Below are 27,110 nucleotides of genomic sequence, written 5' to 3'. Positions count from 1 at the left end.
ATTTTACAGATGGGGCAACCAAAGAAGGTGACAGAGCCACACTCAAGTCAGTGATGGAACCACGCAGGAACCCATGCTCCTGCTTCCAGGCTCCCTGTGGCCTTCCCTCCGCCTTCGCAGCTCACTGTCCTGTGTCCCCTGCTTCCCACTGGCATCAGTGCCACACCAGCCTCAGACTGGTGCCAGCGGAGTGCCTGGCCAAGGAGAGGCTGCCCAATAGCACGGGGTTCTGTGAACCTGAGTGTGGAGGGGCTCTGGGACACAGTGCCACCCTTGGAGAGTCCCTAGAGGCCAAGCAGCAGAGGAGGCAGCCCAGAGGCAGGATGAGGTGGGAGGGTGAGGCGGGACAGTCTTGGAGCTCAGCAGTGAAAATGGGGACTCCATCCTCCTCACCAGTGGAGGGGCGACTCGAAGGCCATTGCTTTGTGTGTCCTCAGAGGGGCAAGCCCACGCTGTGACTCCACCCAGGGCCAGTGGGGAACCACGAGGCCATCTGCCCATGATCTCACCACCGCCCAGGCAGTGCTGACCTCGGCAGGGCCAGCTTCCCAGCGCACGCTGACACATCTGTGGGTGGGGACTAGGACTCCCCTTCATCACCCTGCAACTCAAAGCCTTCAACTTGTCCCCACCCTAATTCCCACGCCACCTGCCCACACCCCAACCTAGGCCCCACGCTTCTGGCTCAATGCACCTCCAACCTGAGATCACACACCCTGGAAGGTGTCCTGGCATGGGGAGGCCTCTGCCGATGTCTCCAGTGATTCTCCCTCCACCTGCCTGGCTTGAGGCAATCCCATCTTCAGGGCCAAACATGGACCCATTAAAGCTGAAAGGGCATCTGGACCCCTTCCCGACCTCCCCTATATATTTCCTCCACCTGCCCTCATCTTTGCTACCTACTCTGCAGAAAAAGAAATACACATAGAGAGAGAGAGAGGCCATTGCCATTTGGTGAAGGACGACTTTCCCCACCCAGCCACTCTACGGTGCGTGTGTGAGCTCCTTTCTCTAAGGATCGAAGCAAAGATGAGGACACATACAGTGCACAGGGCTTCCCCCGAGACCCTCCAAACAGCGGAGGCTTGGCTGTCTACAGCACCGCCTCAGCCTCCACCTGAAGATCCCCCTTCAGGAAACAGGTGCTAGAGCAACGCTGGAGAAACAAATGTAAGAAGGTCCTACAGACCATCCCATGTGGGCCCAGCTCCAGGGGCTGATGCTAGGCCCTGTCACACAGCCAAGGGGGCCCCGAAAGACACAGAGATTCTAGCTTATCAAGACAAGCTCCACAGGCCAGCACTGTCCGGTCCTTCATGCTCGCATGTGCCCTGACAGGCCCAGCCAGAGGCCAGGCTAAACCGTGCGGACTTGGACCCAGGAGTGGGCCTGCCTTTGGGATGTGTGTGAAGGCAGGATGAAGGATGAGGTGCCCCAGGGATGTACACGTCCCTCTGCCTGGTCCCCAGGGCAGCGGATCCCTTCCAGGACAGCATGGGCCAGGAGGGCACATCTAGCCCAGAGGAAATTAGGAGAAAGTGGAGAGGCCTCAGGTCACTCCAGCCAGCATGACCCTCCTTCTCCACTGCCTCCTCGAGAGGCGTGAGAGTGAGGGGTGACTGTTTGTGGAGGACAGAGCAGACAGGCCACAGGGTAGGGGCCAGGACCACCCCAGTCCATTCTGGATGTGCTGGAATTTCAAGTTCAGTGAGGTCTCAGGAAAGCCTTTCTGAACTGACCATTTTTCAGAAATTATCATCATTCTACACACACAGTAATATGGTCATTTGTGTCAAAGGTCTTGACCCTGGTGCAGTAAAAATGGGTGGGAATTCTTCCCCCAGCCTTCTCTGTTTTCTCAAGAGCACTCTTATCTAAGCAAGAAAGCGGACTTCTGTCTTCTTTAACAATACCCAGGAAAAGAAGGGTCAGTGAGAAATGTGCAAATATTCGAAAGGAACACTTTCAGGGCCAGCATCTAATCCTCTCATGATTTCCTTCTCTGACCTTCACTGACTTGTGTTCTCAAGTTTCTCACAAATCCGAAGTCTAAATATTATATTTAGCTTATCTCCTCGGTACAACTGAGGAACATGGCCACAAACACAGGAAAATGGGTGGGTGAGCTGCCAGGCAGCAGTTAGCCACGGGAGCTAGAACGTCAGCCAGAACCACGGGCCATGTGAACACGCTCACCCATCCTCTGCCCAGGATGGGACACTAGGATATTCCCCATTAGTCAGCAACAGGCAGTCCCCGTCGAACAGCGGGCCCACCACTAGATGGAGATGGGCACTAGAAGTTTGGTGAATGAATGAAAGGCAGGTGATTCCTAACATAGCACTAAAAAAAAGAACATCCAGGCCGGGCGTCGTGGCTCACGCCTATGATCCCAGCACTTTGGGAGGCCGAAGTGGGAGGAGTACCCAAGTTCAGGAGTTTGAGACCAGCCTGGCCAACATGGTGAAATCCCATCTCTACTAAAAATACAAAAAATTAGCCGGGTGTGGTGGTGGGTGCCCGTAATCCCAGCTACTCTAGAGGCTGAAGCAGGAGAATTGCTTGAACCCAGGAAGCAGAGGTTGGCAGTGAGCTGAGATCACGCCACTGCACTCCAGCCTGGGCAACTGAGTGAAACTCTGTCTCAGAAAGAAAAAAAAAAAAAAATCCGAAAGTTCAAGCGCAGATCCACTTCTACGTGAATAAAGATCCTCCTTCATGAAAAACAAAACGGAATCTCTCATCTGATGGAAGCACATTACCTCTTCTAAACAAACCCTTTGGTGTGCAGCAGTGAGCCCTGGATGTAGCTGCTCTGCTCGGGCCATTTGTTTCCCTGGCCCCACAACCGTCTACCTCCGAAAGCCTTCCCTGCAGAAATGACAACCCACAGGCCTTTACAAAGCAACTCAGACTTCCGCCAGACACAAATTGTCACCAAAGCCTGCAACATAATCTCTATCAAATGTGCAAGATGCATTTTTTTTTTTTTTTTCCTGAGACAGAGTCTCACCCTGTCGCCCAGGATGGAGTGCAATGATGCCATCTCGGCTCACCGAAGCCTGTCTCCGAGGCTCTCGCGATTCTCCTGCCTCCACTTCCCGAGCAGCTGAGATTCCAGGCATGTGCCACCATGCCCAGCTCATTTCTGTGGGTTTTTTGTTTTTAGTACTGACAGGGTTTCACCATTGGCCAGGTTGGTCTCAAACTCCTGACCGCAAATGATCCACCTGCCTTGACCTCCCAAAGTGCTGGAATTACAGGCATGAGCTGCTGCACCTGGCCCAAGATGCATTTTTTTCTTTTTCTTTTTTTTTTTTTTTTTGGTGTGTGTGTGACAGGATCACTGCTGGAGTGCACTGATGCCATTACAGCTCACTACAGCCTCGGTCTCCCAGACTCAAGCGATCCTCCCATCTCAGCCTCCCAAGCATCTGGGACTACAGGTACACACCAGTACACCTGGCTAATGTTTGTATTTTTTGTAGCCATGCGGTTTCAACATGTTGCCCAGGCTTGTCTTCAACTCCTGGGCTCAAGCGATCTGCCCACTCAGCCTCCCAAAGGGCTGGGATTACAGGCGTGAGCCACTGTGCCTGGCATGAGATGCATTTCCAACTGCTCTGTGGAAACCATCTCCATGATTGCTCCTATGAAGTGCTCCTTATTATCCGCAGTTCACAGATGAGGAAACTGAAGCATAGAGAAGTTCAACTCGTCCAAGTTCCCAAAGAAGCCAAACAGGGATCTAAACATGGGTGGTCCGTCTGGATCTAAACATGGGCGGTCCGTCTGGATCTAAACATGGGCGGTCCGTCTGGATCTAAACATGGGCGGTCCGTCTGGATCTAAACATGGGCGGTCCGTCTGGATCTAAACATGGGCGGTCCGTCTGGATCTAAACATGGGCGGTCTGTCTGGATCTAAACATGGGCAGTCTGTCTGGCTCTAGAGCTCAAAGCCCTTGATACCACCTAACACTGCCTCACGGGTTGGCTCCTACAGTTTCTCACGTGCCTGATGTCCTTCTAATCCTGGGCGCTTACCAAGGGGCACAGGGACACCTGGGTCTCTGAACAGAGAGACCAGGGGGAGGAAAGCCTTGTCTATGAAACATGCCCTGGCCTGGCTGAAAGGGTCTGATGGCACTCCAGAAACCCCAGCAGGAGTGAACAGGCCACTGGAGATTTTCTGTGAACTCAAGGAGTCAGAACCCCCAGGAAAGCACAGGGCCCTCAGAACACATCTTCCTATGTAAGAGGCATCTGCTCCGATCATGCATCGCCGTCTCTGTTAGCCTGGGGTGTGGGGTTTATCTTGCTTCCTGGAGGCTGCAGAACAAACTGACCTTGATTCCCAAGGTCAAATTATTAGGGCTGTGTTAGAATCCATCAGAAAATATCTTGAACCCAACAAGCAACAGGTAACTGCAAGGCCTCCCTTCCAGCTGTCCAGGACAGGTCCACCAGCCTCTCCAGGGAGGCCAGACCTCCCTCCTGCCCCACTGGCCCAGCCACCCCCCAAAACACACACCACTCCTCCCGATTCCAGGCTCCTTTGGGCTTTCCCCTGTGTCTTAGTCCTTCTCTGACCCTACTTAATGAAACAGCTTCCTGTGAGCTCTGTGAAGATGGTAACGGCCCACGTTTGTTAAGTACTTGCTGTGTGTCAACAGCCTCACAAGAGCCATGGGATGAAGTTGCTGTCATGAGCTCTGCTTTACAGATTAGGAAGCTGAGGCTGCAAATCATTAACTTGGCAAAAGTCACCCAGCTCCTAAGAGATGCAACTGGAATTCCAACCAGGTTGCCTGAGTCCAGAGCCTGTGCTCTCGGCCTCCATTCTTGGCCACATTTACAGTCCCACGGGGTTTGGGACACAAATGAAAATTCTTCCACATACCCTTTCCCAGCTCGAGAAAAGTCCCTTCCACATACTTGCACTCAGAGTTTGAGATCCTATAGCATGAATTGTTTTCATTTGAAGAACAGTCCCTATGAACAGACATGCTCCTTTCAATGGGAACTAAATTAGCAGAGCTTCCCCCCAACAGTTTGTTTTGCAGAGGAAGGGAAAGGAGGCTCAGGGTTACAGAAAGGGAAGTCTGCAGGCTATGGGGAAGCCACAGTTGTCCCTAAGGTTGCCCTACATCCTAACCAGTAAGTAGGGATATGCAGAGAACAACGAAGGTCTAGGAGCATCATGCAAAACCCAGCCCCTCTCCAGTCCAGACGGCTGCTCTCCTGGGCCCCTTCTTCCCTCTCCCACTATCCATACACAACACTGCACTGCACAGCCTCCACGATAGCCCCCAGGGACGCATCTCCTCCTGGATTCGTGTCTTTGTGTAACTTCTCTTCCCTGAATGTAGACTGGACGTGTTGACTTGTTTCTAGTGACGATAATACAGCAGCAGTGAGAGGATGTCACTTCAGAGACTAGGTTTTTAAAAGACTGTGGCTTCTGTCTCCACTGCTTTCCGTTACTCACTCTGAAACAATTCTGCCCACAGAAACCAGCTGTCATGTCACGAGGAGGCCCCAGGGAGGATCCACATGGTAGAAAGCAATGCCTGCCACCAGCAGCACATGAGTGAGCTTCAAAGCCATCTCCTTTACCCCCACCCTCCATCAAGACCTCAGGTAAGACCACAGCCCCAGTCAATGGCTTGACTGCAACCTTATAAGAGATCTTGGGCCAGAGGCACACAGCTAAGCCATACCCAGATTCCTGAGGTACAGAAACTGTAAGATAACATTTGTTGTTTTAAGGTGCTACATTTGGGGATAATTTGTTACACAGCAATAGATAACTAACACACTCTCATCTTATTCCAGAAAATCAAAACCCAGGTGTTTTTATGTATTTTTATTTTTATCTTTTTTTTTTGAGATGGAGTCTCACTCTGTCACCCAGGCTGGAGTACAGTGGTGAGATCTCAGCTCACTGCAACCTCTGCCTCCCAGGTTCAAGAAATTCTCCTGCCTCAGCCTCCCAAGTAGCTGAGATTACAGACATGCACCACCACACCCAGCTAATTTTTGTAATTTTAGTAGAGCCGGGGTTTCGCTGTGTTGGCCAGGCTGCTCTTAAACTCCTGGCCTCAAGTGATCCTCCTGCCTTGGCCTCCCAAAGTGCAGGGATTACAGGCAGAAGCCACCACAACTGGACCCAGGTCTCTATTTCTAAGATGCACAATGTCCATTCCTCCAGGGGCTGCAGAGCAGCTCTGGCCTGCTCCTCACTTTACAAGCAGAGCCAAGCATATCCCCTCCAGAATCATATTGCCTATTCTTCCCATCAGCTCTATCTGCAGTCATCACACTGGGAGCATCAGACATCCCCACTACCTGCTGAGTCACGGCAGGGTGTGGAAATATGCTCATGTGCGTGGGTGCAAATGGACCAGGAGGCAATGATCAACAAAACTCCCAACTAGAAAAAGATGGTCAGAGCCAAGGCTTTGAGAATGCAGAGAAGAGCATAGTGGTTTTGTTGGCAAAATATCAAACCACTTAGTAGACAGAATTGAAACTGTTTGTTTTCATCAAGACATCAAGATAATGTCTTACATCCTCAGCAAAGTCATCTTCCAGATTTTGAATTGAAGACCACAGGATTATTTTGTCTGCCCCAGAAAACAGTCCATCATGTACACATTGGTTGTTCAAACAGTACCTGGATGAATGGACAGTTGGAAGGATGATGGATGGAAGACCCATCCTACAGTAAGTAGTTAAGATTTCCTAATCTGGTGGTTACAAACATCTAAAAAAATAACACACAATAAACTCAATTCCTAATTCCACCCACTGTGGCTCACAGATCTCATACAATGAGTGCTTATTATGTAGATGTTAAAAGTGTTTTCACAAGTTAATTGCAGCAACTCACATGTCTTCCAAAGAGCTCCTTTAGTCTTTGACATGGTGTAATTATGTTCAATGGAGCACAGATATCACTTTCAAGAGCAATCTTTTCTCCTTCGTGCTTTCTTCAAGGGTTACACAAAAGATAACCTGGCTGGGTGGCCATCTCTTTGCTAGACTAACTGATCCAGCCCCCACATCTAGTTCCAGAATTTTCCCAGTGTACAGGGCACTGGATAAGGTCCTGAGTTATCCTAAAGCCTTTAATTCACAGACCCTAAATACAATCCCAGGTATCCAAGCTCAACCCACTTCAGGCCACCAAAGGTTAGGACTAGGAAGGAGAAGAAAGGGAAGGGAAAAAGTAAGAAGTCAGGCAATTGTGAGTTCAAGCCCTGGCTCTGCCTCATAGCAGCTGTGTGACTTTGGGCAAGTCATTTAACCTCTCTAGGTCTGTTTCTGCTTTCATGAGAATAAATTGCACCTGCCTCACAGGTTCTAACGTGCAGCGGCCAGCACGCAGAAAACACCACATGAGTGACCACAGAGGGCAAGGTCTGAGGTCATTGGAAGGTGGGGCAGCAGGGAGCTTTGAATGGGCAAGGTTTGCAGTAAATAGAATAGAGTCGGGGCCAAACAGAGGAGAAAGCAAATGGCAGAGATTGCTCAATAATTTTCCTAAGCAGATTTTCCAGGGCAGGGACAGGATGGGAGGAATCATTTGGTGACCTGGTTTTCCTAGCTCTTGGACCACGCCATGGTCTTCATGTTAGTCATTTTGGAAAATTCCATTAGAACTGTCCCTTCAAGCCTAAAGAATTACCAGGCCCTTCTACTTCTTAATTTTCCAAAGAATTTGTATCCTCTTTGTCTAGTTAATCATGACCATACAGGCCTTACAGCTCATCAACCTTAATCCTTTCAGCAAACAGGTAATAAGAACAGACAATAACACCTGAACACAGGTGTGTTCTCCCCTTTCAGCTGTTGCAGGGCTTCCACCTCTGGCCTGTGAATGGGTTAGCAGAGCTGGTACCTGAAACCAGAGCTGGGGTCATGTGGTTGCAGCCAACCTGTGCAGAAAGGGCAACTTCTCGCTGCCATGATGTGTGGCCCTCCCTGTCTGGTAAGAGGAGGAGAAGCCTCCCCATTCAGAGGAGGAAGGGAGTGAGTGGCAGGTCGCCTACCTGGACATTCTTCATTGCTGCAGATCCACTGGCTGTTTCGGCAAATGCTGTCGGGGAGAAAAGCACAGGTCATTGGTGGTTCTGCAAACACAAGGGTGTGCAAACGGATTTAGAGCTCATGGTAGTTATCACAGTCCCCAAACGAAGGGATGCGGGAGAAGAAAGGAGCTGGTGCTAGCAGAATCTTCACAGGGTTAAAATTGTACAGGACACAGTTTTGGCCACAAAGGAATATTAGAGATATTACCCAGGGGAAGAAATCCCGACAGAGAAAAAGAAAGAAAAACTACCTGATGCCCCTGAAAATCTACTCAGATACCAAGAAGTCAAATTCCTACCCCCCGAGTAGCAGAGAGCAAGACAGCAATATGGAAATGGGTAGTTCCCAGCCCAGAAGTGTGATGGGCGGTGGTCAACTGAAAACCTGGGGGCTCAGTGGACACAGAAGGCTGCTACGGGGGGAAAAACAGCAAAGGGAGGAGGCCTGGGGACCAAACGAATTGTTGTCCCTGCTGCACAGGGGACTGGCAAAGCCAGCCAGAGGTGACATCCAGGGGTGTTTCTTGAGATGACAGAAGCCAGGCTGGGCCTGGCCTACTGCAAGGACCAAGGGAGGGCAGACTGGTGTGAGTTTCCACTGGCCACTGCAACTCCCTACCACCTGGTAGATGAGAGATTTCAAGGAGAGAAGAACCTACGTGCTGCTTAGTGATATAGCCCTCCTCCAGAGGGAGAGGATCATTTATGAAAGCATAGTTTGGAGGGACAGCTAGAGATGTTGTCTGCGTGTGAAGGATCCTGCCCTTCCTGACCTCCCCGTCTTCAAGGCTTATTTATCTGTAATATACTGTTTGCTCCCCATCATTGCCTGCACAACCTGTCCCTAGCCCCCACCAGTAGCCTCCAACTCAGTCTCTTCTTTCTTGGCGCAGCCCAGGTTCTTTTCCACCTGCCACCACCCCTGCTGACCCAGCTCCCCTCCCCAGTCCCCTGGGCAGGTCTCCCAGAGCAACGCTGGGCAGCCCCCATTACCAGGTGTTGCAGTCTCGAGAGAGGGAGGCGCTGGGAGGGTAGCGCTTTCCGGAATGCATGCAGGGACACTCGGTGCTCTCCACACAGAGGCCTTCATCGAGGAGCTGTCCCTCTGGGGTCAAAGGCATCAAGACAAAGACCTCAACATTGTCACTGCATCACTCATCCCACAACTATAGAATCCCCGGGGCGATGGTTGGCCTTCTTCCAGGAAGCTCAAGGAACTTGTTCTGTGGTGTTTATCTTTCACATAATGCAATATAAGGAGGGGAAATTCCTCATCTCCATACTACAGATGAAGAAATGAGAGGAAGAATGTTGTTCCAGGTCATCCAGTAGGAGAGGCACAAGTCTGGGCTTAGGGCTTCTTCCAGGAAGCTCAAGAATGTGTGTGCTGCTTCCCTTACACATTAATGCAACGTGAGATGGGGAAGACTACTCATCACCAATCCGCAGATGAAGGAAGGGAGTCAACAGTTTTGTTCTTCCAGTGACAGAAGTCATGAGTTGAAATACACAGGACTCACTCCCAGTATATATATATATATATATATATATATTTTTTTTAGACTCAGTCTCGCTCTGTCACCCAGGCTGGAGTGCAGTGGTGTGATCTCGGCTCACAGCAACTTCCACCACCTGGGTTCAAGTAAGTCTCCTGCCTCAATTTCCCAAGTAGCTGGGATTACAGGTGCACACTACCAGCCTCAGCTAATTTTTGTATTTTTAGTGGAGACGGGGTTTCACCATGTTGCCAGGCTGGTCTCGAACTCCTGAACTCAAGTGATCTGCCCATCTTGGCTTTCCTAAGTGCTGGGATTACAGGCGTGAGCCACCGCGCCCAGCCCTGCTCTCAGTAATTAAACAGGGGTCTTCCCTAAAGCCCACCAAGCCTCCCCTGAAAAGACTTTCTGGTGCAGAGCCCTTTTTCAGCTGAGCTCACACGGCACGCCCAGGAGATGTTTTTCCCAGATCGGTTCCCTGACACAGCTAATTGAGAAAGCAACTGCAGCTCAGATGCACCACGAGTTCCCCAAACAAAGCCACTGATGGGGCCCAGGCCACCCTCCAATTTCCCAAGACACAAGTGCGTTCACAGATACAGTACAACAGGACAACGGACATTAAAAAGAAAGACCAGCTCAATCCTGATCACGCTGGACAAAGACATTTAAAAGCTTAATAAAAGTCCTCTGATTTCAGCAACGGAGAGCAAACCCAAGTGGTCTTCATCTTGCTTCCCAAAGCCAAGGGTGCTGGCAAGGTCTCCGATTTGTAAATAAAATGGGAAGTTCATTACCAGGGCAGCTGCAGCCATCCATGCATCGCTCCTGACATACTTCATTGACGTGCAGGCTCTGACAGGTCCTGGCGCAAGGGGACACACACTGCTTATACTCCATACCCGCAGGGCACACTGGGCCTGAAAAGGAACATCGAAGGGGTCTGCCCAGAGCAGGTCCCACCGGTGCATCCTCTCACCAGCCACGCCACAGCCTGACCCTCTTGCACCCGCTCTGACTGCTCCCCCTGTCTTCAGGCTTCCAGGGCCATCTCGGCCCCAGTGAGCCACGTGCCCCCCTGAGGCCATCCCTCCCTTAGATGAACATCTTCCATCTTGTGAGGCCCTTACTAAGACCCATCAGGGGGCACCCAGGACCCCCGCCCTTCCCCTTGGTCATCTGCTCTCCATGAACAACTTGGCATTCTTTTGCTCCCCTCCACCTAAAACCCAGAGTGACACCCAACTCCTCTAGGCTCAAAACGAGTGGCCTCCTAGGACCACGCAAGGAGCCATAGTGCCCTCTATACCATCCCTCCTCCTTTTCCCCCATGACATTGGCCCCAATCAAACGCCCCGCCCAGCACAGGGCACATCTGCCTGCATGGTGACACTCATTCCATATTTATTTCCACTCTGCCGCAAGGCTGCCTTCACAGATATCACCTAAAGCATTCTGTTCTTCCCACTGGAACCAGCTCCTCACAGCAAGGACAGGCTCTCCTCCTTCCTCTCTCTACACCGTAGCTGACTGATGCTCAGGCTGACTGAAAGACCGGAACACATAAGCACTCCTTTCCGGACTTTCTGACACCAAACTATTGCCCCTTAACCTTTTCCAAGATACGTCAGGTATCTCCCCTACCCTACAATCAGACTGAAAAAAAAGAAAAAAGAAATCAGCCACTCGGCTTTACAGAGGAGAAACCTGCTGCTAGCATCCTCCTTCCTCACACCCCCACTGCAGATGGAAAGTTCGAATTCAGCAGCTATTTGCCACACACTGAGACACACGTGTGCAGTCTAAAAGACGTGGCCAGCTCCTCTGTCTCATCTGTGGAACCATCACAGACTGCGTGCCCATCTGCATAGCTTTTCATCACTGGAAGGGCTGGGGAAAGAGACTTCTTGTAAGGTCACCTCAGAAGTCCCTAATCATAACTTGGGGACAGTGACCATAACTGGGGACCCATTGAGACTGGAAGATGAAACACACAGCACCATGAGGAGGGACGGCGGTCACCAGCCTGCAGGAAAGGAGGCTGCTTTAATAAAAGAGAAGAACTTGGCCGGGCGCGGTGGCTCAAGCCTGTAATCCCAGCACTTTGGGAGGCCGAGACGGGCGGATCACGAGGTCAGGAGATCGAGACCATCCTGGCTAACATGGTGAAACCCCGTCTCTACTAAAAATACAAAAAACTAGCCGGGCGAGGTGGCGGGCGCCTGTAGTCCCAGCTACTTGGGAGGCTGAGGCAGGAGAATGGCGTGAACCCGGGAGGTGGAGCTTGCAGTGAGCCGAGATTGCGCCACTGCACTCCAGCCTGGGCGACAGAGCGAGACTCCGCCTCAAAAAAAATAAAAATAAAAAATAAAAAATAAAAGAGAAGAACTTAATCAAGGCTTTCTGCTCTCTCAAAGATCACCACGCACGGACAGGCAGGCCAGCGCCCTGCTCCTCATCAATTCGGGCGGGCAGGCAGGCAGTGAAGACGAAAACCGAAACTGCAACTGCCAAGATCTTGGCGGGAAGCAGAGAACACTGTGTGAGTGCAGGGGTCGGATTTCCTGAGGGAAGTCAGGGAGCGCCAGGGGAGGCGCGGGGGCGGGAGGGAGGCAGGGGCAGGACATGGGGCTTTGGGAAGCCCGCTTGACAGAGGGCAAGAACCATTCAGGAAATGGGTCCGGGACACGTGGCTTTGCAGTCACTGGCTGGCTGGGTGTGGTAAAGCCGCACGCATGAGACACAGCCCCGAAGCGCCCTGAGGGACATCACCCAGGACAGACCGTTCATCCCCGGCAGGGCAGGACGGGGCAGGGGGCCGACTTACTGCACGCGCTGTGGTCGGTCCAGCCATACAGCACCATTCCCTCCTGGGCACAGGTCCGGGCGTACTCCAGGAAGGCAGGGCACGTGCACTCCAGTCCCCCAGCACACTCACACGAAGTCTTCTCACACAGGGCCACGAAAGGCTCGGGGTCCACCAGAGAGTGGCAGCGGGCAAACACCGAGGTGCTCTTCAGAAGCTGGCACTGCTCCCACAGGCCCTGCAGGAAGAGGGGCTGCCTCAGTCATATGCTCCCTTAGTGTCTCCCTGAGTGTGGCGCTGAGACTTAGCCCTGCTAGGGAAACCAAGGTAGCTCCCTCAGCACCTGGGACAGGCTAGCACCAAGCAGATGCATATGTTCAATGCACCAGCCCATCGACCAAGGAAAAGATGCTGGACCTGTGCAATGTGAGATAGACCAAGGCTAAGGTTATATCCTAGACTGAGTTCTGGAAATGCAGAGTCCAAGGCCCTGGATTGCCATGGTGGAAGCGTCCTAGGAACGGCCAGAGGATGGAGAGAAGCACCAACAGCACTGGCCCTGGAGTTGGCCTGAGGGGCGGCAGAGTCGAGGAACGAGGTCAGCATTGGTTCTGCCCTGACCTGGTCAGTTTCCCTCCCGGACCTTGCCCTTCTTCACTATGGATGAGGGGAATGGAACAAGCGGCTTTATAGTGAGATTCCTGGGTCTCACCCTAAGAGATCTGAATTCAGTAGTTTGGGGATGGAGTTCAGCAAGATGTTTTTTTGAAACACTCCCCAGGTGATTGCTGAGGCCAGACGGGACCAGTTCCCGGCAGCAACAGCATGTGTGGATTCTATGGAATGTCCCAGATACACTGCAGCAGGCATGAGTATTCTTGGTTCTACTCCTTTGTGGATGCCCTCATTCTGAGAACACAGGCAGCTTCGGAACTGTCATCATTTCCTACTTCTGCTCACTCACAAGTATCAACAACCCTACGTTTTACCTAGAAACATCTCTCCATTCTATGTAGTAATAACTCTAAATACACCTTTTCCCCACAGTGTAACATCTCTGAAGTTGGAATGCATCTTAGGACGGCTATCATATTTGAACTGGTAGCCTTTCGTTTCTGAGCGATACACAGAACAATGGTGTGTCTTAGAATCCATGATGTCCTTCTTAGCTTTGGCACAACACAGAGTCATGGATGTGTATGACCCCCATGATTTCTTTCTTGCGTGACTTCTTGGAGGCGTAATGCATACTCTGACTGACAAAGCTGGGGGTTCGTGAAAAGACTTATGATCTTCAGCTAAAAAGAAAAAAGTGCAAGAATATCTCAATGGAAGGGCTGAGTCCTGAAGGGTAAACTGAAGCCAATCGGTATTTGGAAAGGGGACCGTAAAAAAGAGGAAAGAAACGACCCATTTTGAGAAGAAAGAAATTCAATCAGCTCGAATTGTACAAAGGGTCTCCAGAGCAAGCCTGTATAAATCTACAGTCAGGGCCAGAGGCCAGGCCTATGGGCCTCCTGTTTTGTGGCGCCACGGAAAGCCCAGAGGAATAGAAACCTGACTCCATCTCCTCACCGTCCTTGAAATCCAATCCTGTAGCACAGGGATCTTGGTCCTAAGGAAATCAGTGTCCTACCCCCCAGCGCCTAGTGCTAGGGCCCTGCCCCTTGCTAGGCCTCCACATATACCACCCTCAAAGCCAGGCAGGCAGACCAGGCACGGTGGCTCACGCCTGTAATCCCAGCACTTTAGGAGGCCAAGTCGGGCGGATCACTTGAGATCAAGAATTTGCAACCAGCCTGGCCAATACGGTGAGACCCCATCTCCACTCAAACTACAAAACTTAGTGGGGCGTGGTGGTGCAGGCTTGTAATCCCAGCTACTCGGGAGTCTGAGGCAAGAGATTGCTTGAATGGGGGTGGGTTGGAGGTTAAAGTGAGCTGAGATCATGCCACTACACTCCAGCCTGGGTGACAGAGCCCCTGTCTCAAAAAAATAAAAAAAATAAAAAACCCTGGTTCTCTTTGCACATTCGGAAAGCCCCCGCTTGCACGCACTGCTGAAGTGTAGAAGCGCGGCTGGTAGGCTCATGGGGACAGCTATCAGCTGCTCCGCATCTCAGGGCCAACAGTAGCCCCTGCACAGCCCTGCCTTGCCCAATCCCCTTCTGCCAGGCCGGCACCCGCCATGTGGCTATGAAAAGCCTAGGCCTAAGGCCCAGCTCTGTCCCTTACTGGCAGTAGGGACTTAGGCAAATTAGTTCACCTGGTCGGAGAAGAGTGTCCTGGAGTGAGAATGACCTGTGGAAATGACCACAGTCTCAGACAACCTGGTGGGGCCGTGTGAAGACGCCACAATTGCAGCACCACGTAGGCCAGCCATGAATGCAGGCCACTGCTGTGGGTCCCGGGACCACTTAGGTCTCAGGCAGTTACATGCAGCCTTCCATTGCTCACCCAGAGTATTTTACACAAGGGGAACCTGAGGCTTCTGAAAGCAATGGCCAGGGTGACTGACAGAGGTGGGCAGGCCTGCCTTGGCCTCATCATGACTTCCACAGTCCCAGATTCAGCCCAACGTCTTCCCCATGCTAGTGTGTGAGCTAGGCTGTTTACTCAACTCCTCCTCTGCAAAACGGGCGAGAATAGTAACAGTTCCTACGTAACAAGATTACTGAAGCCTGAACAGAACATGCACGCAGAAGACCTACTTTAATAAACGATGACCCCTATCATCATCATCATCATCTCCTGGCCACCAGAGAGATCCCTCCAGCCACTAGGCTTACCCACTAGAATAGTGAGCAGGTCCCCAGCAGGACAGAAGGACACCTTTGTCCTTTTCCCCTTATCTCCATCTCCCTGGGCTATACTGAGATGAATGGTTGCCAGGCAACATTATCACTTCCTAGTATCTTGGGTGCTCCTTAGGGAACAGAGGGGCTGCTTTTGTTCATCTTCTATTTGGTAAGTTCACACTCCTCCAGAACAAAGTGAGTTTCTAGTGGCAGGAAGGGAACCTCTCTTCTTTGCAATAGGCAGAACTTGCCATCCTCACTGCCAAGTTGGGGCTCAGGGAAGGAGACGGAGGCCTGCGTCTTTCCCTCCATTCTGCCATGCTGCCTATCCCATCAAAAATGCCATTCAGGGAATTGGGTGACTCTGCTCAGAGTGCACATGAGGGTGTCCCAGAGGGCCATCTGCTCAGGCTCCTGTCTAGCCCTTTCTCCACCCACAATTTGAAGCTAGAGAAAAGCTCAAAGGCACTCCCTGGGGTTTTCCTGGTCACTGCTATGGCTGCTGCCATCACCTGGGCTGTAGCACAGTGGCTCCGAGCAGTCCCTGTACCACAGGACTAATTCCTGCAGGCACAGGGACCAGGAACCAGGGATTCTCACCAGCAGGATGCAGTACCAGCCAAGGAAAAGAAGAGACCCAGGAATCCAGGCACCCTCCCCTCTCAGCCGTGGCGAGACACAGCCCAGCATGGCCCATGTCCAGCTTTTCCAAATCACTCTTTTCCCACTCAGAGGGATAATGGGAACAGTACCCCAGCACATTTCCTGGGAGGTCCCTGGAGGTAGTAAATGGCTTACAGAAAGCCTTAGCAAGAAGCGTGTTTCTGATGACTTGCCTGCAGGATGGGAGTGGATTTCTGCAGAAACAGCCACCTCCCTTCTTAGAACAATTCCTTTGGCCTCCACTGTATAAACCTCTGAAATCACCTAGGGTTTCTTTCTCAGCAGAAACAGAAGATAAAGTCTGTCCTCCCATTTTGTCCTTCAGTCTTCCTCTGGTCAGGCTTGGCCTGAACTTGGTCCACCTGAGTGGTCCCAGTCTGAGAGCTGGTCAGGACTTGCAGAGGTCTGCCCAGCACCCACAGCTGGATCCGCACTCACCTGCAGCCACACCATGTGGCATACGTTTAGGTGGCTATCTCTGCTGCTCCCAGCTTCCTGTTCTGCCACAGGTAGCCCTGCCAGGACAGACCAGGTCCTGAGACACGACACAGAGATAGGTCCAAGGGCCGGGCGCGGTGGCTCAAACCTGTAATCCCAGCACTTTGGGAGGCCGAGGTGGGAGGATCATGAGGTCAGGAGATTGAGACCAACCTGGCTAACATGGTGAAACCCCATCTCTACTAAACATACAAAAAAAATTAGCCGGGCGAGGTGGCAGGCGCCTGTAGTCCCAGCTACTCAGGAGGCTGAGACAGGAGAATGGCATAAAGCAGGGAGGCGGAGCTTGCAGTGAGCCAAGATCACACCAATGTACTCCAGCCCGGGCAACAGAGAGAGACTCCGTCTCAAAAAAGAAAAAAAAAAAGAGATCCAAGGAGGAGTTGACATTTTGTACTCTCAGACTCGCGGCAGAGACCCTGGGAGGTAGGCAGTGACCAAAACATTCATTCAACAAGCATTCGCAGTGTGGCCTCTGGGTCTCCAGCAGGGTGTCCAAGCCCATATAAAATGCAAGTCTAACTATGTATGTCCCACCCTGGCTGACAGGACAAAGCTCTAGCTCATTAGGAGACAGCAAAGCCAGGAAGTTCACCCTTCGTGACCTGACCCCAGCCTGGCTCTCCAGCCTTACCCTCCCTGCTCCCTGCCTCATACACGGTGCCAGGCTCAAAGAATGCAATAGAAAGCAAACAGATCCCCCTCATATGGCCCAGCGGGAGAATCTGCCCTCTGCCCTCCCACATTTCCCCCTTCTTTGGCCCCCACTAACTCCCACCCCACACTTCATCCCACCCCACACTTCAGATCAAGAACCTCCTTTTCCAGGAAGGCTTCTCCGACAGGTCCTTCTCCCCACTCTTGCCGAGTTAGGCGTTCTCACAGCCCTCTGGGGGCCTCTATTCTTATACTGAAATGGTGCATTTCTGTGGCCATCTCCTCCATTTCTCTGCAAGCTTTTCAGACAGGAGCTGTATTCCCAGGGCCCACATGGCAGGCAATAAGGACGTGCTGAATCAAACCTAACAGTGATGAACACAGGAGTAGGTCATGCCCTCCAGCTCTTAACTGGCATTCAGTCTACCTGAACCGGGTGTTTCCATGGGGATGTTTGCATAACAGCCTGAAGACCTGGTCCTCACCTAGAGGTGTCTTCCCAGTGCAGCCAATGGCGGCAGCAAGAAACCTGCAGCTGAGGCGCCAGGGAAGGCTGCCTAACAGGAGGCAGTCTGCACGGGGCCCTGGATGCAATATAGGACTTAGACTGCAGGGCAGGAGGGGATCATGCCAGGTGAAGCCAATGGCATAAGCTCAGGCAGGAGGGGAAACAGGGTCACCATGGCTGAGCCGAGCACCGAGACTCCAGCCCAGTCTTGCCAACAGATTCCCCAGGAAAGGCACATCTGCCCTCTGAGAGGCTGGTGCAAGTCTGTGGCCTCAGCTTCTCTTAGCAGGTAGTTATGGCCCCCATCGTAATCAAACCCAGCCGAACTCTCCTTGAGTAGGTGTCTACTTTCTGTTTCTGTGCCCTCAAACGCTTCCGTGTGCGTTCCTGCCTTTGTGAAGTTCTCACTGGCTCCTCTCCCTCACTCCTCCCAGGTTATGCCCTCCATGTGGCTTAGAAACGGCTCTGCATGCCCTCTTTTCCTGTGGGAATTGGCACAGTCATGCACACCAGTGGGTGGCGTGGGCAGCAGGAGCCAGGCATCTCTGGCTCTCACCGTCCCCTCAGTCACGGAGGGCTGCTGGCTCATAGGGCTCCCTGGCCAGAAGGCCCTCCACAGATTCTCTGCCCATCCTCCTACGTTCAGGAAAGGCTGAGGCAAACTCGCCTCCTCTCCACAGCTGACCTCTCTCCTGGCCCACCTCAAGTCCTTTCAGAGACCACCTCGTCACCCCATGTCACAAACGGGCCCTTCAGAGACCGAAGATGCCTCCAAAGAACACAGCTCTCCTCAGACAAAGGCTGATAGACACCCTTTCAGACTGAGAAACTGAGGCATGGAATGGGTCAAGAATTTAGTAGGTCAGTGGTTTTTTTTTCTTTTGAGATGGAGTCTCACTCTGTCACCATGTTGTAGCGGCACGATCTTGGCTCAAGGGATTCTCCTGCCTCAGCCTCCCGAGTAGCTGGGATTACAGGCACGCACCACCATGCCCAGCTAATTTTTGTATTTTTAGTAGAGACAAGGTTTCACCATGTTGGCCAGGATGGTCTCAATCTCCTGACCTCGTGATCTGCCCACCTCGGCCTCCCAAAGTGCTGGGATTACAGGATTGAGCCACCGTGCCCGGCCTAGGTCAGTGGTTCTTAAGGTGAGGTCCAGGGATCGCCTAGGAATTCCTGAGATCCTTTCAGGGGTGCACAAAGTCAAAACTGTTTTTATAAATAATACTAAGATGCTATTTGCACTTTTTCCTCTTTCACCAGAGTGCAGTGCAGTTTTCCGAGACTATGGGACATGAGATATCACAACAGATTTAAATGCAGGTGCAGATACGAGCATCCAGATAATGTATCTGAAGCCAGACAGCAGAGTTTTGCAAAACTGTAAAACTGTGTCATTTTTTCCCCCTAAATTATTTTTCGGTTTGGAATTTATCATTTTTATTTAAAAATGTTTGTTTTTGAAACGCAGTCTCGCTCTGTCATTCATCCTGGAGTGCAATGGCGCAATCTCGGCTCACTGCAACCTCCGCCTCCGGGGTTCAAGCAATTCTCCTGCCTCAGCCTCCTGAGTACCTGGGTTTACAGGCACGTGCCACCACGCCCAGCTAATTTTTGTATTTTTAGTAGAGACGGGCTTTCACCATGTTGGTCAGGCTGGTCTTGAACGCCTGACCTCGTGATCCGCCCGCCTCAGTCTCCCAAAGTGCTGGGATTACAGGCGTGAACCACTGTGCCCGGCCTAAAAATGTGTTCTTTACATTAAAATATGATGAGCTTGTTATTTTAAAACGAATCAACAAATTTGTTTTAAATTTGTTTTAATATCCAATATGGTAAGTATCAAGAGATACGACCCACATAAACAAAATCTTTTTAAAGTCCTTCATTATTTTGAAAGAGTATACAGGAGTCCTGCGACTAAACAGCTGGAGAACTGCTAAGCAATTGTTAAGTTTAGCCAAAACTGCCTCCTTACATATTTTAAGTTAGGTCTAAAGGTTTCTCCCTACAATAACGAACTGTAACCTAACTGGAGATGCAAACACACTGTAACCTCCTCCTGGGGCAGTCAGTTTTGGCCAAAGGCAGCCCACTGTTCAACCCATGTTCTAGTAAGGCAAACGTTGTGCTGTAGCCAATCCAGCTGTCTATCTCACTTCCGGTTTCGGAAAGTCACTTTTCTTTTTCTGTCCATAAATCTTTGACCATGAGGCAGGCCAGAGTCTCTCTGAGCCTGTTCTGATTCAGGGGCTGCCTGGTTCATGCATCATTCTTTGCTCAACTAAACCCTGTTAAATTTGTCTGAGGATTTTCTTTTAAAACTAGTGAAGGGGTGACCAAGAAGGGGTGCAAACCCTGAGTCCATTCCAAACCACAAATTACACGGTTTTCCATCCTGCCCTCCCACTCGTTTCCTCACAATCAGATTAGAAGACGGGGTCATACAGTGGATATAGCTCAGGTTTTAGAAGTATGGTTGGGCTACAATCTTCAACCCATCGCTTTTTTTTTTTTTTTTTTTAAGACAAAGTCTCGCTCTTGTTGCCCAGGTTGGAGTACAATAGCGCAATCTCGGCTCACTGCAATCTCTGCCTCTTGCAACCCATCATTTTGAAAGTGTGTGACTTAAAATTATCTCGGCCAAGTGCAGTAGCTCACACCTGTAATCCCAGCACTTTTGGAGGCCAAAGTGGGCAGATCACTTGAGCCCAAGAGTTCGAGACCAGCAATATGGTGAAACCTTATCTCTACAAAAATATCCAAAATTAGCCGGGCGTGGTGGCACGTGCCTGTACTCCCAGCTACTAGGGAGACTGAGGCGGGAGGATCACTTGAGTCTGGGAGGCAGAAGTTGTAGTAAGCCAAGACTGCACCACTGCATTCCAGCCTGGGCAAGAGAGCAAGACTCTGTTTCAAAAAAAAAAGGAAATTTCTCGCCTCTCTGCATCCCCATTTCCCTACCTGTGAAAAGAGGGGGAGACGTTGAAAGTCGTCCAGGATCTATTCTCCCCTCCTTTCTTAGTCACAGAATCCTCAGTTTTCAATCCGCCCCCACCCTCCCGCCAGGCACAGAGCTGCTGGGAATAAGATTCCATTTCTCAGCCTCCCTTGCAGCCGGGGGCAGCCATATTACTAAGCAATGCCCAGAAGGCTATAAGCAGAGGGGTCTTCTGCAACCTCCATGAAGTGTCCTCAAAATAAGGGACTGCTTCTTTCTTAGTCCCTTCTCTTTCTACCGCAGGAATGTAGTTGTGATGCCTGAAGCTTGAGCTAGCGTCTTGGTACACGAGGCAGAAGCCCTCACTGGGGATAAGAGAGAAATAAGACAGAGGGCCCCTGGATCCCAACACCATGAGATCTTGCATGGCCCTGACATCCTACCCCAAGCTTCTTTACATCAGAGATAAACTAACTTAGATTGTTTAAGTCCTGTCACAGCTGAACCCACTCCTAATTGACAGATAGCAATAGTTGGACCTACCCTAGATGGTTTCTGCAAAATGAAATCAAATGAGATGACACCAGGAAATCAAATGCTTGTAACTATTCTCATTTGCCTGATATCCATGCTGGCTCCTCAGTTCTCTGCTAAACCATTCTGGCAGGGATGCAAAACAGGAGCCAGCCAATTTGCACACTTCCAGCATCTGCCTGGCTCCAAGGCTCTGCATCAGCTCCTCCTGTCTTCTTTCAACTCCTGTCTGCGATGCCAGAAGCTGCAGGAGAGCAGCTGCCCCAGCCCATCCAGCCATGACCTCACCATGCCTGGGTTGGTGTGCAGACCCAATTGTGACCCATCTTAATCACATTTCCAGTTCATTAAAGAAGACCAGGCATCTTCCCTGGAGACATCAGGCGGGTGCAGGGGAGGAGGAGGGAAAGCAAGCACATCTCCTCAGTGGCAGGCAGCAGGAGGAGAGAAAGCAGAGCCAGAGATCTGAAGCTTAGCTATTGTGTTTGCTCCCAAGCAGCTGACAAAGGAGAAAGGAGGGGGACATTCCTAGGACTGAGTGAACAAAGAAAGGAAAGTCCAATACGTAAGAGTGCAATATTGTTCCACAGGCCCTGATCTTTCTAGCTCTGGGGTGGGTGCCCTGCAGCAGCCTCTAGTAGATATGGAGGCGCCTGGAGCCTGAGCTGCTCCAAAGTAGTGGGTTCAAGAATTCACCCTGCAGCAGGGAATACCCTCTCATCCTCTCATTGGTCAGCCTGTAATGATGGGTGGGGGAGGGTAGCTGATTCTATTTATAACTTCTGGCTGGCCTAAGATTCTCACCCGCATTCCAAGATTCTGACTCACAAGGACCTGGTGAAACAGGTTGATAGATTTCCACCAAATGGATGGTGTCTGCAGAGCTTGGCATTCGTCTAAGACAGTTGGGGTCCAGGGCTCATGAGAAGCAGGAAAGTCGGCCATGGAGCTCTCTGAGGGACCCTCTTCACCTTATCCTTGGTGCTCCTGGAGGCATCGGAGCAGCTTCCAGGGATTAGGACATGCCGGCTGGAAGCACAAGGAACAAGGCACCATACCCTGGTGCCCAGTCTGGGGCCTACCGAGCTCCGGGGATGGAAAGCAGCCCTTTGTGAATCACTCACCCCTTCTGCTCCCAGCAAGAAAAGAGCTTCAGCTCTGTGATAGGAGCTAATTCCCCTCCACTATGCTATCACTGACCATTCACTTGGCGATTTGTCATCTACTGACCCCAGACAGTCTTTCATGGTTTAATTTCTCTTACGTGTCTTGTCCCTTAGTCTACCTTGTATCTCCCAAGCCATATGAAACATCTCAATGAATATGCACTTATGAGCACCATCGGCTTCTTGTCCATTCTGTTCCTCAACAGGGAAAAGGAAAAGGGAAAGGAACCCAACCAAGAAAGTTTGTTAAAGGATTTTGAAGAACATTATGTTAGGGAAGCCTTTGAACTGAATGCTTGGGTACTGGGATCTTATCCAACTCTCCTCAAGGGCTTGTCAAATTAGTAACGTAAAAGGCCAAGTTCTAATAAGAACACATGGACACAGGGAGGGGAACATCACACACCAGGGCTTGTCGGCGGGTGGGGGGCAAGGAGAGAGACAGCATTAGGACAAATACCTAATGCATGTGGGCCTTAAAACCTAAATGATGGGTTGATGGGTGCAGCAAACCACCATGGCACATGTATGCCTACATAACAAACCTGCACGTTCAGCATACATATCCCAGAACTTAAAGCAAAACTTAAAAGAAAAAAATTTTTTAATTTTAAAAAGGCCAAGTTCCGTGTAACTCAAGGGAAATCTGTAAAACCCCATGGTAGCCACTGACCTCTGCCATGAGGTTAGACCCCCAAGGGAACAGTGGCCAAGGTGACCACTGTCTCAGCACAATCACTGACTCCCTGCCCTTCTCCCATCCTGCACTCAGGTGAGCGAATCTGCTGTAAAGAAAGGGTACCTATCCATGTGGGGGTTCCATGGAGCTCTGTTTACCTTAGAGAGGGAAGAGGGAAGAGTGAGAGGCAGAGCAGGAAAGTCACACAAGGACATGCAGAGAATTGGGCCAAACCAGGGACTGCCCCTGGGACCTCAGTAAAGCACTTGAAATAAGTCCTCATTCCTTAAGCCTATCAATGACTCAAAAAAGAGACTTGAGACAGTTCTCATCAAAACGGAAAAAGACACGTGTGTACTTATTGCAAACCGCAGCTCTGAGCTCGGTGTCCTGGGGCGTAGTGGGTGGGCACCACATCTGTAAAACCAGGACCATCATTGGACAACTTCTCCGGGATCCTACGTTCCAAGGCTCCTTCCTTGAGATCTACTGACCTTCTCTGGGCCAGGCTCTCCCCTGACAACTGGACTCTATGAAACCCAACTACGCTACCAACCAAACAAATGGAACAAAATTGTTCCCAGTCTCCAAGTCCATTCCAGACCAAAACTGCCAATTAAGTGAAAGGAAGAGGCAAGGAGGAGGGAAGGCAGAAGTGGGCCTAGACGGTGAGACCCAAGTCCGCTAGGCTTACATCGCCTCCCTCCATGCCTGTGAATTTCCTTTTCAGCGTCACCATGAGGAGAAAGAGCAGAAAAGGCTGGTAGGTCCTTTGCAAATAAAAAGCGTGGGCAATATTTAATGAGATCATGAAGAGTGAATTGCTTTGTCTCTAACAGAATGGGTATTTTCTGTGCCTCTTTGGGCTATTGAGGAGGCATGTTGTGATTATTCAAAGTCAACATGACTGTTGCAACTGTTAGCTCAAGCAGGACAGGTGATTTCCTGGGAGGAAGAGGAATTACAGGTGAGCTGCACGCTGTTTCACAGGAGGGGAAAGAGTTCTACAAGATAATGGAGAAAGCGAGAGAATGTGAAGATATGGTCAAAGAAAATAAGGCTTGTGTTCACCCAATAAACACCAAATTCAGAGACCAGTGGAAAACAGTAAATCTGAGGCTATTCAGTGACTGACAGGACTGCAACTGACTGATGTGAGCTCCTAAGCCAGACCAGGAAAAACCAGACCAAAAGCACCTGCTTCTCCAGTATTCAGGGACACGGAAGGACAGGGCTTTAGCTTCAAATGGGCATACAATGAAAGAAGGAATTTACCAGGGAGTCAAGGAGGGCCGCCTAAGGCTGAGGTCTGCAAGATGGCTGGGAAGCACCAGCAACGGTGTCTCAAAGACTTAAATATTTTTTTTTTTTTTTTTTTTTTGAGACAGTCTCACTCTGTCACCCAGGCTGGAGTGCAGTGGTGCGATCTCGGCTCACTGCAAGCTCCGCCTCCCGGGTTCATGCCATTCTCCTACCTCAGCCTCCTGAGTAGCTGGAACTACAGGCACCCGCCACCATGCCCAGCTTTTTTTTTAGTTTCACCATGTTAGCCAGGATGGTCTCGACCTCCTGACCTTGTGATCTGCTCACCTCGGCCTCGCCAAAGTGCTGGGATTACAGGCATGAGCCACCGTGCCCGGCCAAGACTTAACTCTTAAAAGTCAAGGTCACAGCATAACCTGTCTACCCAGGCATAGTTTGTGGAGAGCATTCATGCAGCAGGTAGGCGGTTGAATGGGTATCTGCTAGACCCTCAACCAACTCTTAAGTTTTTATGAGCCTAAGATTCCTAACATTGATGAAAAGAAATTTCTTTCACTTCAGACAGCTGTCAGAAGTGGATGCTGCCGATGAATGATTCACCACTGGCAGATAGAGTGATAACTGGTGCACCACTTTCTCAATAGAGACAACCGTCTTGCGGAGGTGATCCTGAGCAAGGAGACGATGGTCACAGTGACTGTGCCTCCCTGAGGAAGCCAGGCCAACACCATCACATGTCATGATGCAAGCCAGAGTGCACACAGTGGCAACACACCAAGTGACTACTGTTCATGTGGTGGACATTGTACATGTATATACATGTACATTATATGTTCAGTTATTATGTTTGTCTTGGCCATTTCCCGGCAGGTGGTGGTTAAGTTTCTTGAGAAAGGAGTGCTTTTGACGGGGCACAGTGGCTCACACCTGTAATCCCAGCACTTTGGGAGGCCGAGGCGGGCAGATCACGAGGTCAGGAGATTGAGACCATCCTGGCTAACACCGTGAAATCCCGTCTCTACTAAAAATACAAAAAATCAGCCAGACGTAGTGGCGGACACCTGTAGTCCCAGCTAGTCAGGAGGCTAAGGCTGGAAAATGGTGTGAACCCGGGAGGCGGAGCTTGCAGAGCCGAGATCGCACGACTGCACTCCAGCCTGGGCGACAGAGACTCCATCTCAAAAAAAAAAAAAAAAAAAGAAAAAGGGGTGCCTTTTTCTAATTAGCAAAAGCATGGTATGAGCTGGATGCAGCCCAAGTCCAGCCCCCCGGAGCCTTGGGCTTCCTGTTGCAGACAGGACTACAGGACAAAGCCAGGATCCCTTCGTAAGGTTCAGTCCTTGCTGGCATTCCCCAGACTGACCGAATTTTTTAAAAGTGATCTAAGGGTCTTTCTTTCTCAAATGTATACTTTGTGATAGTTACCTACAAATGAACACCAATTATCTGAATGTTCATAGCTTGGGGCTCCAGACTCCAACCGTCCTGCCTTCAGTTTGAAAAGCCGAAAAAAATGCAAATTTGCATGCAATCAAACAAGGCCATTATCAGTCCCAACGGAGACAGGCATTGGGTTTTGCTGGCATAACAAGGAAACATTCGCTCCCTAGGTATAACTAATAAGTAATATGACCTGGCTCTCAGAATGAGCTGACTTCCTTGCTATGCCCTAAAAAGACAGACAGCACCAGAGGACTGGAGAGTAGATTCTCGAGGCTCTCAAGGAAAATTCCAAGGTCCGTGTGAACTCCCTGACAAAACGCTCTGCCACCCCGAATGGCCCTTGGAGCCACAACAGCAGACACTCATAAATGATGCGGCATTTACCAGACCGGACTTCTGAACCCGGGGGCCCGGTGGGACTACACAGACTGTGAACAATTCAAAAGACCACATTAATCACCTCCTGGGAGACGAGTCATTGTGCTTCTGAGCCAATGAAAAAGCCTCGGTTGTGGGCAAACACTATCTGATTGGCTGAGGACAAAGCAGTCCTCTCTTCTCAGGTAAACAACCTGAACCTGGTAGTTCTGAGCTGGGAGGAGCTTGTGCCTCTGGGAGGTCTCATGTGTTTGCGGCCTCAGCCCAACACTATGAACCTGGTAACCCAGTGTTTTCAGCTGTTCCCAGGACACTGGTAAGGACTTTAATGCACCCAGGAGACAAAGCGAGTAGCTAGGGCACAGCTGGAGCCTGAAAAAGGTGCCCCGGGAGACAGACAAGGCTTCTCTTGCATTCTCCCTCCCCTTTGTCTCCAGGAGACAAACCTCCCAGTCTCCCTCCTCAACCCGACCTCAGGATCAGGTTCTCCACTTGAGAATCCTGTCTTTACCTCCCACTCAGTATGGATAAATGAGGTAATTCCTTTGTATTTCGAGGGTAGGGGAACATTTGTCAAGTACTTACTCTGCACTGGGCTATGTTTGCAAAATAAAATGAGACCAAAAATAATAAATCCTTGAAGGCATGTTTCAGTATTAGAGGTACCTCCATGGCTACCCTGACCCCACTTCACCAGCTGAGGCATCCACCACCTCCCCTTCATCTCACCCCTGCCTGGAGAACACTGAAGGGCAGCTGAGGGTGACCCACCCACCAACAGCACAACTGTATGTTTGAGAAAAAAAGGAATTATGAAAATCCGTCCTCTCTTACACAGTATCTCGAGCGCACTCAATTTGAAATCCATCTGGTTTCACAAGCAGCTCTAGAAGGAAGGCTGGTTCCTGTCACTTACCCACTTGGATATGTGGAGATGTCTGGGCACCCTGCTTTCCTTCTAACCTCAAGCTGTGCTAAGCTACCCAAAAGGAATTGGTTACAGTTGGGAGGGGGAAGGAGAAAAAGAATGAATGTTGAAGCTTGTGCTTAAAGCCCGGAGTGTGCTTGGCCTGCTTCTGCCGGCTCCTACTCTCAAGGCAGAGACACTCTGGTGGAAAACACAGGACAGCCGGAGAAGATGGGGAGCCAGTTAACTCCTCCTCCTCATCATCATGGCTCATAA

General features: G+C 50.7%; 1 protein-coding gene across 1 annotated transcript in view; it reads right to left on the bottom strand.

Annotated features, from left to right (window-relative positions):
* VWF (von Willebrand factor) overlaps positions 1–27,110 on the bottom strand; it is a 176,814-nt gene that overhangs the window by 121,235 nt on the left and 28,469 nt on the right. Inside the window, exons 7-10 of the mRNA XM_033223122.1 lie at positions 12,419–12,635; positions 10,389–10,511; positions 9,089–9,200; positions 8,057–8,103 (exon numbers count right to left, since the gene is read on the bottom strand). Coding sequence (XP_033079013.1) covers positions 8,057–8,103; positions 9,089–9,200; positions 10,389–10,511; positions 12,419–12,635 — 499 coding nt within the window. The remainder of the gene's footprint in view (positions 1–8,056; positions 8,104–9,088; positions 9,201–10,388; positions 10,512–12,418; positions 12,636–27,110) is intronic.

Source organism: Trachypithecus francoisi, unplaced genomic scaffold, assembly GCF_009764315.1.
Source record: "Trachypithecus francoisi isolate TF-2019V2 unplaced genomic scaffold, Tfra_2.0 Lachesis_group11, whole genome shotgun sequence".
Lineage (NCBI taxonomy): Eukaryota > Metazoa > Chordata > Mammalia > Primates > Cercopithecidae > Trachypithecus > Trachypithecus francoisi.
Note: the sequence above shows the minus strand (reverse complement) of the source record. Positions and strands in the feature narration are given on the sequence as shown.